Below are 12,727 nucleotides of genomic sequence, written 5' to 3' on the forward strand. Positions count from 1 at the left end.
CTCGGTTCTTAGTGCTACCGAGGTTTCGGTCCCTTATGGACGAGAACTAGGTTCTCGGTTGCGAGGCTTCTAGTCCTAAGGGCTTCTGGGTCCACATTTGACACTTCTAAAGCATATATGAGATTCCTAATTTCTTAATCCAAGCTTAAACATCTTTATACGAATTGAAATCTCTAGAAACTTTGGTCCTTCCCATTAAATTCTCAAATGTTTATTACAACAATGATGTGAGGTGGTTTTATACTATCTATAGATACACTTTGTTTGGATCAAAATTTATTGGTTGTCACATTTAAGAATAGACGAAAATTAGTTTCATTTTGGAAAATACTTTGCAGGTGTTAATTAATTTACTTTCTTCAGATAATATCCTTTTGACATTTCTTTTTTGTAAAGCATGTCATAATTTTCCCTAAGTTTGTTTATTGACCATACTTGTTTTTTGAGAAAGCCAACTATTATTTTTCATTTAATTTATGTAACAATAATATAAACTGTTTATCATTTTGAGATTGACTCGTTTAATTTGTAAAAGTTAATGACTAAGGAACTATGAAGTTGAGGAAATCGACACTTATCCGAAAAATGCAATATCACAAGGAACTTATATATAACAATTGTGACATCCCGTCATTACAACTTTTCAAATATGTTCAAATATAAGATTAATTTTAAGTTGTTTTGGGATTCATGACAACTTTAAATTTCATAATTTGTGAGCTTTAATATCACAATAGTTAAATTATTTTAAGATCTATTTTACTAACACATAAATTTAATAATACATTTATATTCATAAACTTTTAGAAAAAACATAATCAATTTACACGTGATAACTAATTCAAATTATCTAATATTTTTTAATAAATCAATTATATCTAAAATATGGGTTTGTAACTTTGAAAACTTGCCATAAAAGTTAAAAAATTAAAATATTTAATTAAAGGCAAAATTTGAGTTATTGAAAGTCGAAAGGTGATTATGATAGATTTAAAAATTAAATCAAATCATGTATATATTGTATAATATTATTTTAAAGTAATATGATACAATTTAAAATATAAACAAACATTATTTCTTAGAATTTTCCCATTGTGTATCACACCTTTCTTCCTGCTCATAGTGATATCCAAAAATAATAATATAAGTTGTTCTAAAACAATAAAACAAATCTCTTTATCTTATAATTGACATGAATAAAGTCATTTTTTCATAAAGATGAAGAAGGCAGATTGGAATGGGGATATCACAGATCGCTGATCTACCACAGGATTTTGTTTCTTCCTTGGTGATTCACTAATTTCATGGCTTAGGAAGAAACAATCATTAGTCGCCAAATCTATCACCAAAGCTGAATATCGGGCTCTTGCTGATACCACCCAAGATTTCGTATGGTTGCGTTGGCTTCTATCAGATATGGGTATTTCTCTTTCTTCACCAACCGTCATATGGTGTGATAATACAAGTGAAATTCAGATTGCTTACAATGACGTGTTCCATGAGCGCAGGAAACACAATGAGATCAATTTCCATTTTGTTCGACAACATGTCATTCGCAATACCATTACTCTATCCTCAATCTCATCTACCAATTTTGTTACTCTATCCCCAATCTCATCTATCGATTTTCATTTTGTTACCAACTTGTTGATATCTTCACTAAAGCTCATCATCTGGGACACTTCTCTATTCTACTTTTCAAACTCAATTTAGTTCCTCATGAACCATCTTGAGTTTGAGGAGGGGTATTAATATATTTATAAATATAGTTGAAGGACTCTTTTTTGTCATTTATATATAGTTGACTATTTAGTTAGTCATTGTATATTGGCTTTCTCTCTCTTTTTTTTTTTACGTTTGATAAAATCAATACAGTGAGATTCAATCATTCTCAACCCTACTCAGTATTTTTTACGGAACATTATGGTGGATCTGGAAGGCAAGATATGATCGGGTCTTCAAAAACCTTTGTATTCCCCCGACAAAAGTAGTGGATACCATAAAGTCTCAAGTTTACACGTGGATAAATATCGAATGGCGAATTGTAACTACAAATGGGTGGAGTGGGCTCCATTTGATTGTTTGTAACCCTCCTCCTTTTATCATGTTTATGTACTTTGTTCCTTCTTTGCCCCGTCTAGTTAGTTGCTAGGCGGGTGCTTTTTGCTAGGCGGGTGCTTTTTAATATATTGTCAGTTTCAAAAAAAAAAAATTGCATCATATAACTAGATTTTCAACTGATGGTGGGACCAATGAACATATGACAAAATTTTTTTTTTTACCAAAACTGGCTATAGCATATATATACATGTGATCCTCAAAACGAGGTGATTATGAAGATATATAGTAGTAAAACTCAATAGGACAAAACCCGAAGATTGGTCCCTTAGCCGAATTCAACTATAGTTTTTTGACTTTTGTCATCTCTATAATAAATAAACAAAAGTTTATTGAGAAATAGATTAGCTATAGCAAACAATCCAAATGTCAAAGACACCAAAAATATAACAACTCCTGTATCTTCCATACGTTCTTGATTCACTCTCAACTTTGCAACCTCCGATCTGCGTTCACATTCATACATTAGGCGTTGTTTGGATAAATGTTTTAATAAATATTTGAGAAAATAATGGCATAATGGAGAAATGGAAGGAAAGAATGAATGGGGGGAAATTTGTAAAAGGTTAGGAGTTAGTGGGCAAAGTCTTTTTTCGTGACATTCTCTAGTAAGTCTTATGTGCATTTACTTAAAAGTAAACACTCTTATATAGCTAACATGATTAAGTCATATCTGCTAAGTCTATTACGTAAAAGGAAGCAAAATCCTAAAATAATATAGACACCGATTATTTACGATAATATCGGGTCACTACAGATTTGAGGCCAACTGGGTTAGATAGAGTATGGTTTTTTACTTTTAAGAGTCAACTCAAGTACTTTTCAGCTTCAAATTTGACATATTTATATTGTTTTTCGTAGCTATAAAGTTTTTCTATACATAGATTATACTATTATCGATTATGGAATTAAGAGATAAATCATTAGACATGCAAAAGTCGAATTTGGACTCATTCTGAATGTAAAAATCTAACCTGAGGAAGGCATTGTCCATCGTCATGATATCCAGTTGAATGGACACAAGAGATTTCCATGATTCCAGCTCTTCCACATGTTCTTTCTGCAAAATAACAAAAAACATAACTCACCGAGGTTCAAATCAACAAGAAAGACCGACCAAAAAAGGGCATTCAATTTTTTGCACAAACAAACAATCACTTTGTTCCATCTTTTTGGGTGGGACAAAAATTGTATTTTTGTCATGTCAATATCAAACTATGTATAATTTATGCATAACAAACATAATGATCATAAACAAACACCAAAAACATACCACAACATCCTTGCTCTCATGCAAATCTCTCAAATCCTTGCGTACTTTTTCCACCACAACGTCTCTTTCTCCAATTTCGGCATCTATTTCTTTAAAAAAATAACCATATCTCGAGTTCAATTCATCTAAAAACCTCTCCAAAACCTCTAAATTTATATCCAACAATCGAACTTTTTGCATCAATAACCTAAGAACACTGTCCCCGGGCAACCTTCCCACATGCGGGTCAGGCACATTAGCCCTTTCCTCTAACCACAGTTCATCTTCCGCCTCTGGTTTTCCATCACTTTCGTGTTCGTTGGACAAAACCTCATTATTTCGTGCAAAAACCAAATCCTCAAGCATCATTTCAACTGCATCCACACCATAAACCCGAAGAGCACTCAACGTACAATAAAACCCCGTTCCATAATGACTCTGTAGATTCAACTTTACATACCGCACCCACTTCGAATCACGGAGAACAAATCTTTGTGAGTTTTTCACATTTACTGCGGTATAAATTCCGAGTTTTACCCAAGATTCGGTAGGATATACTGAACTCCCAAACACCTCGAACCCCTTTAGATTCGATGAATGGTGTTCAAAATTAGCGATTTCGATAGTATCAATTAGGGTTTCTTCTGATAATTCTAAAATGACAAACTTGTCCTCAGATGAACATGGGTTTCGAAGGTACTGATTTTGGTCTGTGTTTAAGATGTTGGGTGCACCCTTGGCTTCCTTGTTATGAGCCAAGACCTTTGCACCCTTTGATGATGAGGCATAGTTGTATTTCGCACCACTAGGTTCAAGCCGGTGAATTATGTTTTCTGGATTAGGGTTTGATGGATGAATTTTTGCACCACCAAAAGCCTTGTTCTTGAATTCATCGAGATCTTGTACTAAAAATCTTTCAGTTTTTATCTCTTTTAGTTCCTCAGTAGAGAATGAGAAATGAATTTGTTGTGTTTTGTTAATGAAAGCATGGTTTTGGATAGTCCCGGATTTGGTTTCTGTCTGATAAGTGTAGGAATCTTTTGGAAGATCTATCAGACCATCTACATAAATCAACAAAATTGATCATGTAAGAAAAGATATGTACGAATAAACTACAAATAGAGACTTCCCCATGCAGGAAGACACGACAAAATAAATGACTGTGACTATGGAACAAAATTAAAATCGCAATACTTTATCCTATCGAAAAGGTGAAGCAACAGTGAGTCTGTGCAAAAATATATTTGAGAAAATGAATGCATATTTGGAAAATGAAAGGAAAATAAATAAATAAGGGTAAAGTTGTAAAATGTTATGACTTAAACGAGGAAAGCCGATTTTTTGAATATCTCTGTTAAATAGTTTTGTTCTACATTAAGTAAAAAAGAAACACCGATTAATTCATATACCTGTTAAATATATCAAGTAAAAGAAACAACATGTATCTCACCTCTGTAACCATCATCATGGCCAATCCGTATATATAGAAGGAAGAGAAGTCCCCACATAAAGACGACAGGTGGCAAGGACGCCTTATAAAAGAAGTTTGTCCTATTAGTCTTCCACAATGCTCTTCTAGTAAGAAGAGCTTTACGTGATCTTTGCATTGTACATCAATAAACGAAACTGCAACCAAATAACAAAATTTTCAATCAACTTAGCCACTTAACCATCTAAATACACCTAGAGCCCAAGATTGTCTTCTCCAAAAGAACCCTTGTAGAGAGAAGGAGGCTCCAACATATACAATAATGCATAACATACTTTCACCATTTTATCTGTTTGAACTATTATAATTATAGGAAAAGGTTAAGTGGTTAGATTTCTAGGCGATATATAGTGGGCCAAAGAGGGCATAACTATAACCATCTATACATACACTAACATCCCTGCACTATCACGTAGTTGTCCAAATGGACATAAACTCTTGATATGAAGATAATAGTAATCCCTCGGAGAACCACTTGATCATAGGGATAACCAAGTCATTGATGCCAAAGAGAGGAACAAGAGTACAAGACGACACAAAAGCTTGGGGAGAATGAGATGTCTATGGATAATGTCACCATAATTGTCACATCGATGGAGATTTTGATGGGTCTTGTAGTCCTTTAAAGAAACATAGAATTCTTCAAAACTGATAGAACATTTATTAGTACAAGTAAATTGATGAACATGAAAGTAGTCGATACGGGTTACGGGTTACCAATATGGGCATGACCCTTCCATATTATCATAATAGAAAACCGGTTACCAAAAGGGACATTTGAAAATTACGCTTATGAAAAATGGTAAAACTGATATATAAATTTGTGTGAAGATAAGATGTGGCTCGAGTGTCCATGTACCATCCATTATCGCCTGTGTCGCTAAGAGTCATTGCGTTTTAGAGCTTAGCGAAAGTTGTGGCTTGATTATATGTTTCACTCGAGAACCATATCTAAGGTGGTGATGACATGACATGAGTTTGTTCGATCGAAGGTGCGTGACCAACTTATTGCGGTGCAACTGAATTGGGCCAGGCAATGCGGCATATTGGGTCTTGATGCTTGGCCCAACTTGGTAGCGGAGAGTAGGCAACTCATTATTGTGATTGCTCTGTGTTTTGAGCGCCAACGAGGTCCATCAAGGTTGTTAGTCGGCCAGATTCAGCAGCGACAGTTGATCAACCTAATGTAGCGGTTGTTGGTCGTTGTATGACCATTGACAGTGGCTTCTAACATTGTCTGGAATTTAATCTGGAATTTGGTAGCTTGATTATGTATTAAGAACCGCAGGTTATCAGTGATCAAAATGGGATGATTGTTCGGGGCGAACTTAGGCCATTCTTTAATCTTCAAGGAGTGCCGTTGATCTAGCTTCTAAGAATGCGAAGAGAGGAAGAGAGGCGATTGATGACAAATGAGACTCATTATGTTGTCTGATTTAGGGGACAATCCGTTTATCACGTATGTAACATGATTCTTCTCTGGAATAGTCGAATCAAATAATCAAAAAGGCCCGAGATAGTTTTGATTCGGGGACATTAAATTGTGATTGAAAACCTCATGATCACGATGTTTCTCATCTTGTTGTCAACTTGTATGGATTTTGCATCTTTGTTTTCATGAAAAGAATCTTCAAGTCGATCCATATAACAATTCGTGGAATATTTTTAAGGATGCTCTAATTAGACGTGGGCATATGCGCGGAATTGGAAGGAAACAACAAATGCTACAAATGAACCAAATGTTTAATAACACTTTCGTGTCCGTCATTCCAAACTTCCAACCACAACCAATGCCACAATTCCAATTTAATCCTAATATGTTTTCACAAAATAACCCCGAAACATCCAATGAACACGAAGATGATGATGATGATGATGATGATGTTGGTGATGGTGGTGATGATGATGATGAGGAGGAGAACTAGAACGATAGTGACAACAATGTTTGTTAAAAACTTGTTTTTTTGGTTATGTAGTAGAATATGAATGATATGGTATGTAGTAGAATTTGAATGATATGTTAGGTTTATTAAGTGTTTTTGGATTTTAATGGTGTGTTAGGTTTATTAAGTGTTTTTGGATTTTAATGGTATGTTATGTTATGTTACATTTATATTATTCTGCAAATATCTATTTTGGATTTGTTTTAAGAAACAGATTTCATATATATAAAAAAAAAAAGTTGTGAAAAAAAATTAGGCTATACCGGCGACATGTCGTCGGAACAGCTTCGTAACGGTAAAAACGGTTTTCACCTTTCCCAACGACATATCGTGGGTATTATGTAGACTTTTCCCGATGACAAGTCGACGGTATAAGTTCTCACGTTTCCCGACGACAAGTCGTCGGTATAGGTCCCGAATAAAATTTTTTCTTATTTCCTCGAAAATCAATCCCAACAATCCTTTGCCGACGACTTATCGTCTGGATTAGTTACTCTATACCTATACCGACAACTCCTGTCCCGACGACATTTTCGACTTTTACCGACGGATTTGTACCGACGACTTTTTATAGACGACATGTCGTCGGTATAAGCTTTACCGACGACATATCGTCGGTACAGGGTCCCTAATTGTCGTCTGCATAGGGCTCGATCCTTGTAGTGTAAATAAGGGGTTGAGATATTGTATTGCAAATCCATAGTTTGAATATGGAATCGATATTGAGCCATTTTGGTTCGACATGTGTCGCGGTTTGGGCTTGGTTGGAGCTACCATTACGATTAAGAGCACCAAACTTAATGTAATGCATTTCAAAGTGGTCTCTCCAGACATCATATTAAATAACGCAAGATCAAGGGTGAAAGAAATGAATGCCTTGATATTAGACTTGGAAAACATGTTGTGTCGTTTCGTGTCAAAATAGTAAACGTTTGAGAGAGCTTGACCCTATCCCGACTAGTTTAATTAACGTGTTGTGTCGTTGTCAACCCATTTAGTTTCTTTTCGGGTTTCGGGTTAGGGTATACCATGAAATGTGTCGTGGCATGTGATATTGAAACATTAAACATGTTGACAGAGTATGAGTTAGGTATGTGGAAAGGAATAAATAATAGATGGGAAGCAGAATGACTAAATTCATACTAAGTTTAGAGAGCAAAATGGAAAGAGCATGAGTTGGAAGGCAGAGGACGAGATCATGATGAAAAAGGAATGGTCAAGGGGATTGTATAGTTTTGGAGATAATAGAAATTTTGAAAATGAAAATAAAGTTTTGACCTATACAGATGAGTTGTTTCCATATTACAAAACGACTAAACAAAAAGCTTTTCTTTTACGTGTGGTTTTGGTTTTAGGTCTTTCTAATTTATTTAAAGAATTCAAAACATACATATAAATAAACAAGTCATTTTCGAATTAAAATTCTTTGTAAGATTATAGATTATTTGATTAATAGTGAGGGTTAAACCTCATATAAATAGGGATACATAAGTGGCCAATGACCTAACCTAAAGCCTAAGGGTCTTGGGCCTAACCCTAGATGTTGACATACTAACATCCCTTGCAATTTCATTAGGATGTGATAGTTAAATTGAAAAAGAAAAACAAAGATGTAGAGATTGTCAACGACGGTGTCAAAGCTCTCACGATGGTAGTTAACGACTACTCATCGAAGAAGAAGAGATAAGAAGCGGCGGCCAGAGACGGTTCAGTTGTAGAAGAAGAAAAAAGGCAACGACATTGACGATTATCCTGAAATTGACGACTGAGGAGTCCAAAGAAAGGCAACGAGAAAGAAATAGAGCTTTAGTTGTGACGGATGGAGTCGGCAATATATGCGACTACATTTTTGATATATATATATATATATATATATATATATATATATATATATATATATATATATATATATATAGAGAGAGAGAGAGAGAGAGAGAGAGAGAGAGAGAGAGAAGAGCCCGAATGAGAAGGTGTCGACAAAGGGATGCAGCAGGCTCGGAGACTAGGCCATCCGAGGAGGAGATATAAGGTTTGGAGGAGGCAGGGGTCATTCAAGGTGGAGGCAGAAGTAGATGAGGTAGTAGAAATGAAAAGAACTCTGGTTTAGGCCGACAAATGTATTATTATTTATTTTCTATTTAAAGGCTCTCCAACCTGAAGTTAAATTAGTTGGGATTTGTTTTCTCTTTAAATCTTTTTATATAATTAAAATTAGTTATAGGATTTAATGTGTTTAATAGCCGTTCAAAAAATATAATTAAAATTAATTGTTGTCTTCTTGGTAACTAGTTGAGGTCTAAATAAAAAATATTAAGTAAGAGAGAAAAAATCTTAAAACTACTATAGTTTATATATAATCATGTTTAAGCAACCGTAATTTATTTTATTTTTCTCATTTTAACAAAAAAATAAATAATAATACAAAACAAAATACATATAAAATCAAAAATACAATAAAATGCCTAACTTTTACAAAAAAGAAATGTGAAGATGGTTAAATCAGTAAAATAGGTAATTTTTGTTTTTCTTTTGCATAAATGGATGGACTTTTATAACAAAGTAAAATACGTTGTTTAAAACATAAGTGGGTTAAACTATAATGGATTTTATGTGGATTGCGCTAAATTAAACTCAAATTTAAGGGGGCTTTTTCTTGTTTACGCCCCTGGCCACAACTATATACGTTTGGATCAGCTTCGATGTCGTGTCAACCCATTAATTATTCAGATGCAAATATCTTACCCAAACCGATTTATTTTGTTTTGTATGAGTTTTTGCAATCTCTGCTTGATATCGATGATTCTATAACATGTTTCGAGAGAAAGAGAAAAATAAAAGGATGAGGAGGCATCGCCGGCCATGAGGCGAAGGCTACAGTTGAGGGTTGGGGCACTGGTTTCTAAGAGAAATGGGAATTAGGTTTACTAAAAAAAATCCGATACCATCACTACCATGTAAGATTGTAATTTTTCCATGAATGGATTTCTTCCATAAAACATAAATAAATGAACGATTACAAGGGATTTGTGGAATGTATAAAGTGGGCCCAAAAAGGTTTACACAAGTTATCTCGTTGCGTAGTCACAAAAGTCCATGACCAAAGATTATTACCATCAAAAACCAGACATACATAATAACTCTATGTAATATCAAAGAACAAAGAGATCGTATTAAGTCAATCCAAGAAGTTTCTTATAACTATGGTCATTGTTAAGATTCTTATTCTCCATTGTGAATTTAGAAAGATTAAGTTATGTTCATATGAAGAGAATAGATAATTTCATATTGCATTCTCGGATTATGAACTTTTTAACACCTCCAGGAAACCTTGCCAATCAAGTCAAGTAGAAAACAGAACACTTTGTTTACAAGATACAACCTATCTGATATCTACGCAAAGTTGATAGGGATACACCGATACAAATTCAAGTTCTTCAAACTTACTTTTTAAGTTCTAAGTTAAAGCAATTCACAAAATCAGGCAACATCACATACCCGTCTTAATCTGAATATAATACACAATAAATTTCCAAAAATAAATATTTAAACGCTGATCACAAGCAGAAGTAAATCACAAGTTCATGTAATATCAAGTACCCATCTGAAATTGAATACAGAATACAGAAAAATCCACAGAGAAACAATCGAGACCTAATTACAAGTTGAAGAAAGTGACAAACTCATTCATGATCAAATACCCATTTGAATTTAATAAAGAACTGGTGTTTCAAACTGTGGTGATTGCATAAGGAAAACAGTTGAAAGTTTCAATTAAGCAGGGTAGCCACATTGATCAAGACAATGGTGATAAAAAGCTTAAAATTGTGATTGAGTACCTGAATTTTAGCTATCTGTTTCTTGAGATTTTGGGAGTTTGTTGAAAAGGAGCTAACAGGATGATGAAATTGTGGAGATCATCGATCTAAATAGTGGTGAATGAGTGTTGAAAAGTACGACCGACCTTCAACAGTCTAAATCAATCATATAATAAGAAAAAGGATTTGAAATTTCGAATTTTGGATTTTATTAATTTGGAAATTCTTTATTTGTCGACCTCAAATAAGGGAATAACGGCCATTGCGAGTGTTCCCACTTGTAAAAGTCCATTTATCTGTAAAAAAAAAAAAAAGTAATTTTAAATTGCACAATGAACTTGAATAATAGTTTGGTTACTTCAAATAGGATAATTTTAAATCTTGTTTGTATTTGGTATATGATACGTTGAAACTTGAAACCCAAATAATTTGATCTGAATGATATATTTAATTCAAACCGGGTCAAATAGTCACCATTAGTTACAAGTTTTTATGCATGCAAAACACACTTGCATAAATGTGTATCTGTTTAATCTAAAATATGACTTTTTTAGTTTTTAAATTTTTAATATGTTTGGAAATTTGAACGATTCTTCTTTCGTGAGATGTACATTTATATGGTTGTTAATAACCAAATTGTTATAAGATGCTCAAAATCATTTTAATTCATATTTTACTTTAGTTTAACTTTTTAAGGGTTTTTTCTTTAGTTATTTAATGATTAGTCCAAGAATTTTCATTAAATATATCAAATTAGTGTTATACAAAAAAAAAAAAAAAAAAAAAATAGAAACATTTGGTTAATTAGGAATCACAATTTATTTTAATAATCTGTGCCATGTAAAATTATGTAGATATCGAAATAACTTTTTTCGTCAAAAAATAAATAACTGTATTATTTTTAAAGTAAATCATAAAAATGAAATTTATTATTCATGATATTTTATTACATATGTCGACCAAGCCATTTCGTGGCGCAATTAATAGCGTTGTCGACATTTATTCTTCAATATATATATATATATATATATATATATATATATATATATATATATATATATATATATATATATATATATATATATATAGAGAGAGAGAGAGAGAGAGAGAGAGAGTTAGGTCCAGAATCAGTCATACATACACACAATAGATAGTGAAAACAAAATAACCTAACCCTATATATATATATATATATATATATATATATATATATATATATATATATATATATATATATATATATATATATATATATATATATATATATAGGGTTAGGTTCATGTGAGACGCATTTTTTTATTTTTTTTAGTTAATTCAAGTTCCGAAAATAATATTTAAAAAAAGAATTTTTGGATTTTTCCATTTATTTTGCATTTTAAAATTATTTTTTAGAATATGTACAGTGTAATATTCTATTAGAATATTTCACGTATTTTTCAAAAAAAAAATAGAATTTTTTTTTTAGTTAATTCAAGTTCCGAAAATAATATTTAAAAAAAGAATTTTTAGATTTTTCCATTTATTTTGCATTTTAAAATTATTTTTTAGAATATGTCAGTGTAATATTCTATTAGAATATTTCACGTATTTTTCAAAAAAAAACGGAATTTTTATTTATTTATTTATTTATTTATTTAGTTAATTCAAGTTCTGAAAATAATATTTAAAAAAAGAATTTTTGGATTTTTCCATTTATTTTGCATTTTAAAATTATTTTTAGATTTGGTCTCAAGGTCTCACAAAATTAGAATGGTCTCAAATGAACCTGAACCTATATATATATAAGGGTCATTTGAGAACTCAAAGTTTCCTGAGAACCCGAGAACTAAAGATGGAACGTTATATAAAAAAAAAAAAGAATGGTTGAGATGCAAAGTGGCATTTTTGTAAATAAGTAGACAAAAAAAGAAGGAGAGACATCTTAATTAATTCATTCAGGGGTATTATAGGAATAAAAATATAATTTAATGATTTCTTAAATCAAATATCTGATAAAATAAATTTTCATTTCTCTCTCTCTCTCCTCCCCCTTTTCCTCTCTCGCTCAAACCTACGATCCATGCTCCGACGACTCACCTCTGTTGAATTGCCTTCAATCCTTCATCCAATT

At 32.5% G+C, this 12,727-nt stretch overlaps 1 protein-coding gene across 1 annotated transcript; it reads right to left on the reverse strand.

Annotated features, from left to right (window-relative positions):
* Positions 1–2,259: 2,259 nt before the first annotated feature.
* Positions 2,260–10,803, reverse strand: LOC111897643 (SUN domain-containing protein 4). The gene is made up of 5 exons (XM_023893603.3): positions 10,639–10,803; positions 4,821–4,996; positions 3,392–4,431; positions 3,093–3,178; positions 2,260–2,564 (listed from the first exon to the last, which is right to left on the reverse strand). Exons 2-5 carry the CDS (start codon positions 4,975–4,977, stop codon positions 2,387–2,389), a joined length of 1,461 nt encoding a protein of 486 aa, XP_023749371.1. The 5' UTR covers positions 4,978–4,996; positions 10,639–10,803; the 3' UTR covers positions 2,260–2,386.
* Between the last annotated feature and the right edge of the window lie 1,924 nt (positions 10,804–12,727).

The sequence above is a fragment of the Lactuca sativa genome, chromosome 5, assembly GCF_002870075.4.
Source record: "Lactuca sativa cultivar Salinas chromosome 5, Lsat_Salinas_v11, whole genome shotgun sequence".
In the NCBI taxonomy this organism is placed as follows: Eukaryota; Viridiplantae; Streptophyta; class Magnoliopsida; order Asterales; family Asteraceae; genus Lactuca; species Lactuca sativa.

Coding starts and splice junctions, on each gene's coding strand:
- LOC111897643 (XM_023893603.3), bottom strand. CDS start 4,977: ATGCAAAGATCACGTAAAGCTCTTCTTACTAGAAGAGCATTGTGGAAG. Junction 4,432..4,820: donor CCATGATGATGGTTACAGAG/GTGAGATACATG, acceptor TGATTTATGTAG/ATGGTCTGATAGATCTTCCA. Junction 2,565..3,092: donor ATGGACAATGCCTTCCTCAG/GTTAGATTTTTA, acceptor ATGTGAACGCAG/ATCGGAGGTTGCAAAGTTGA.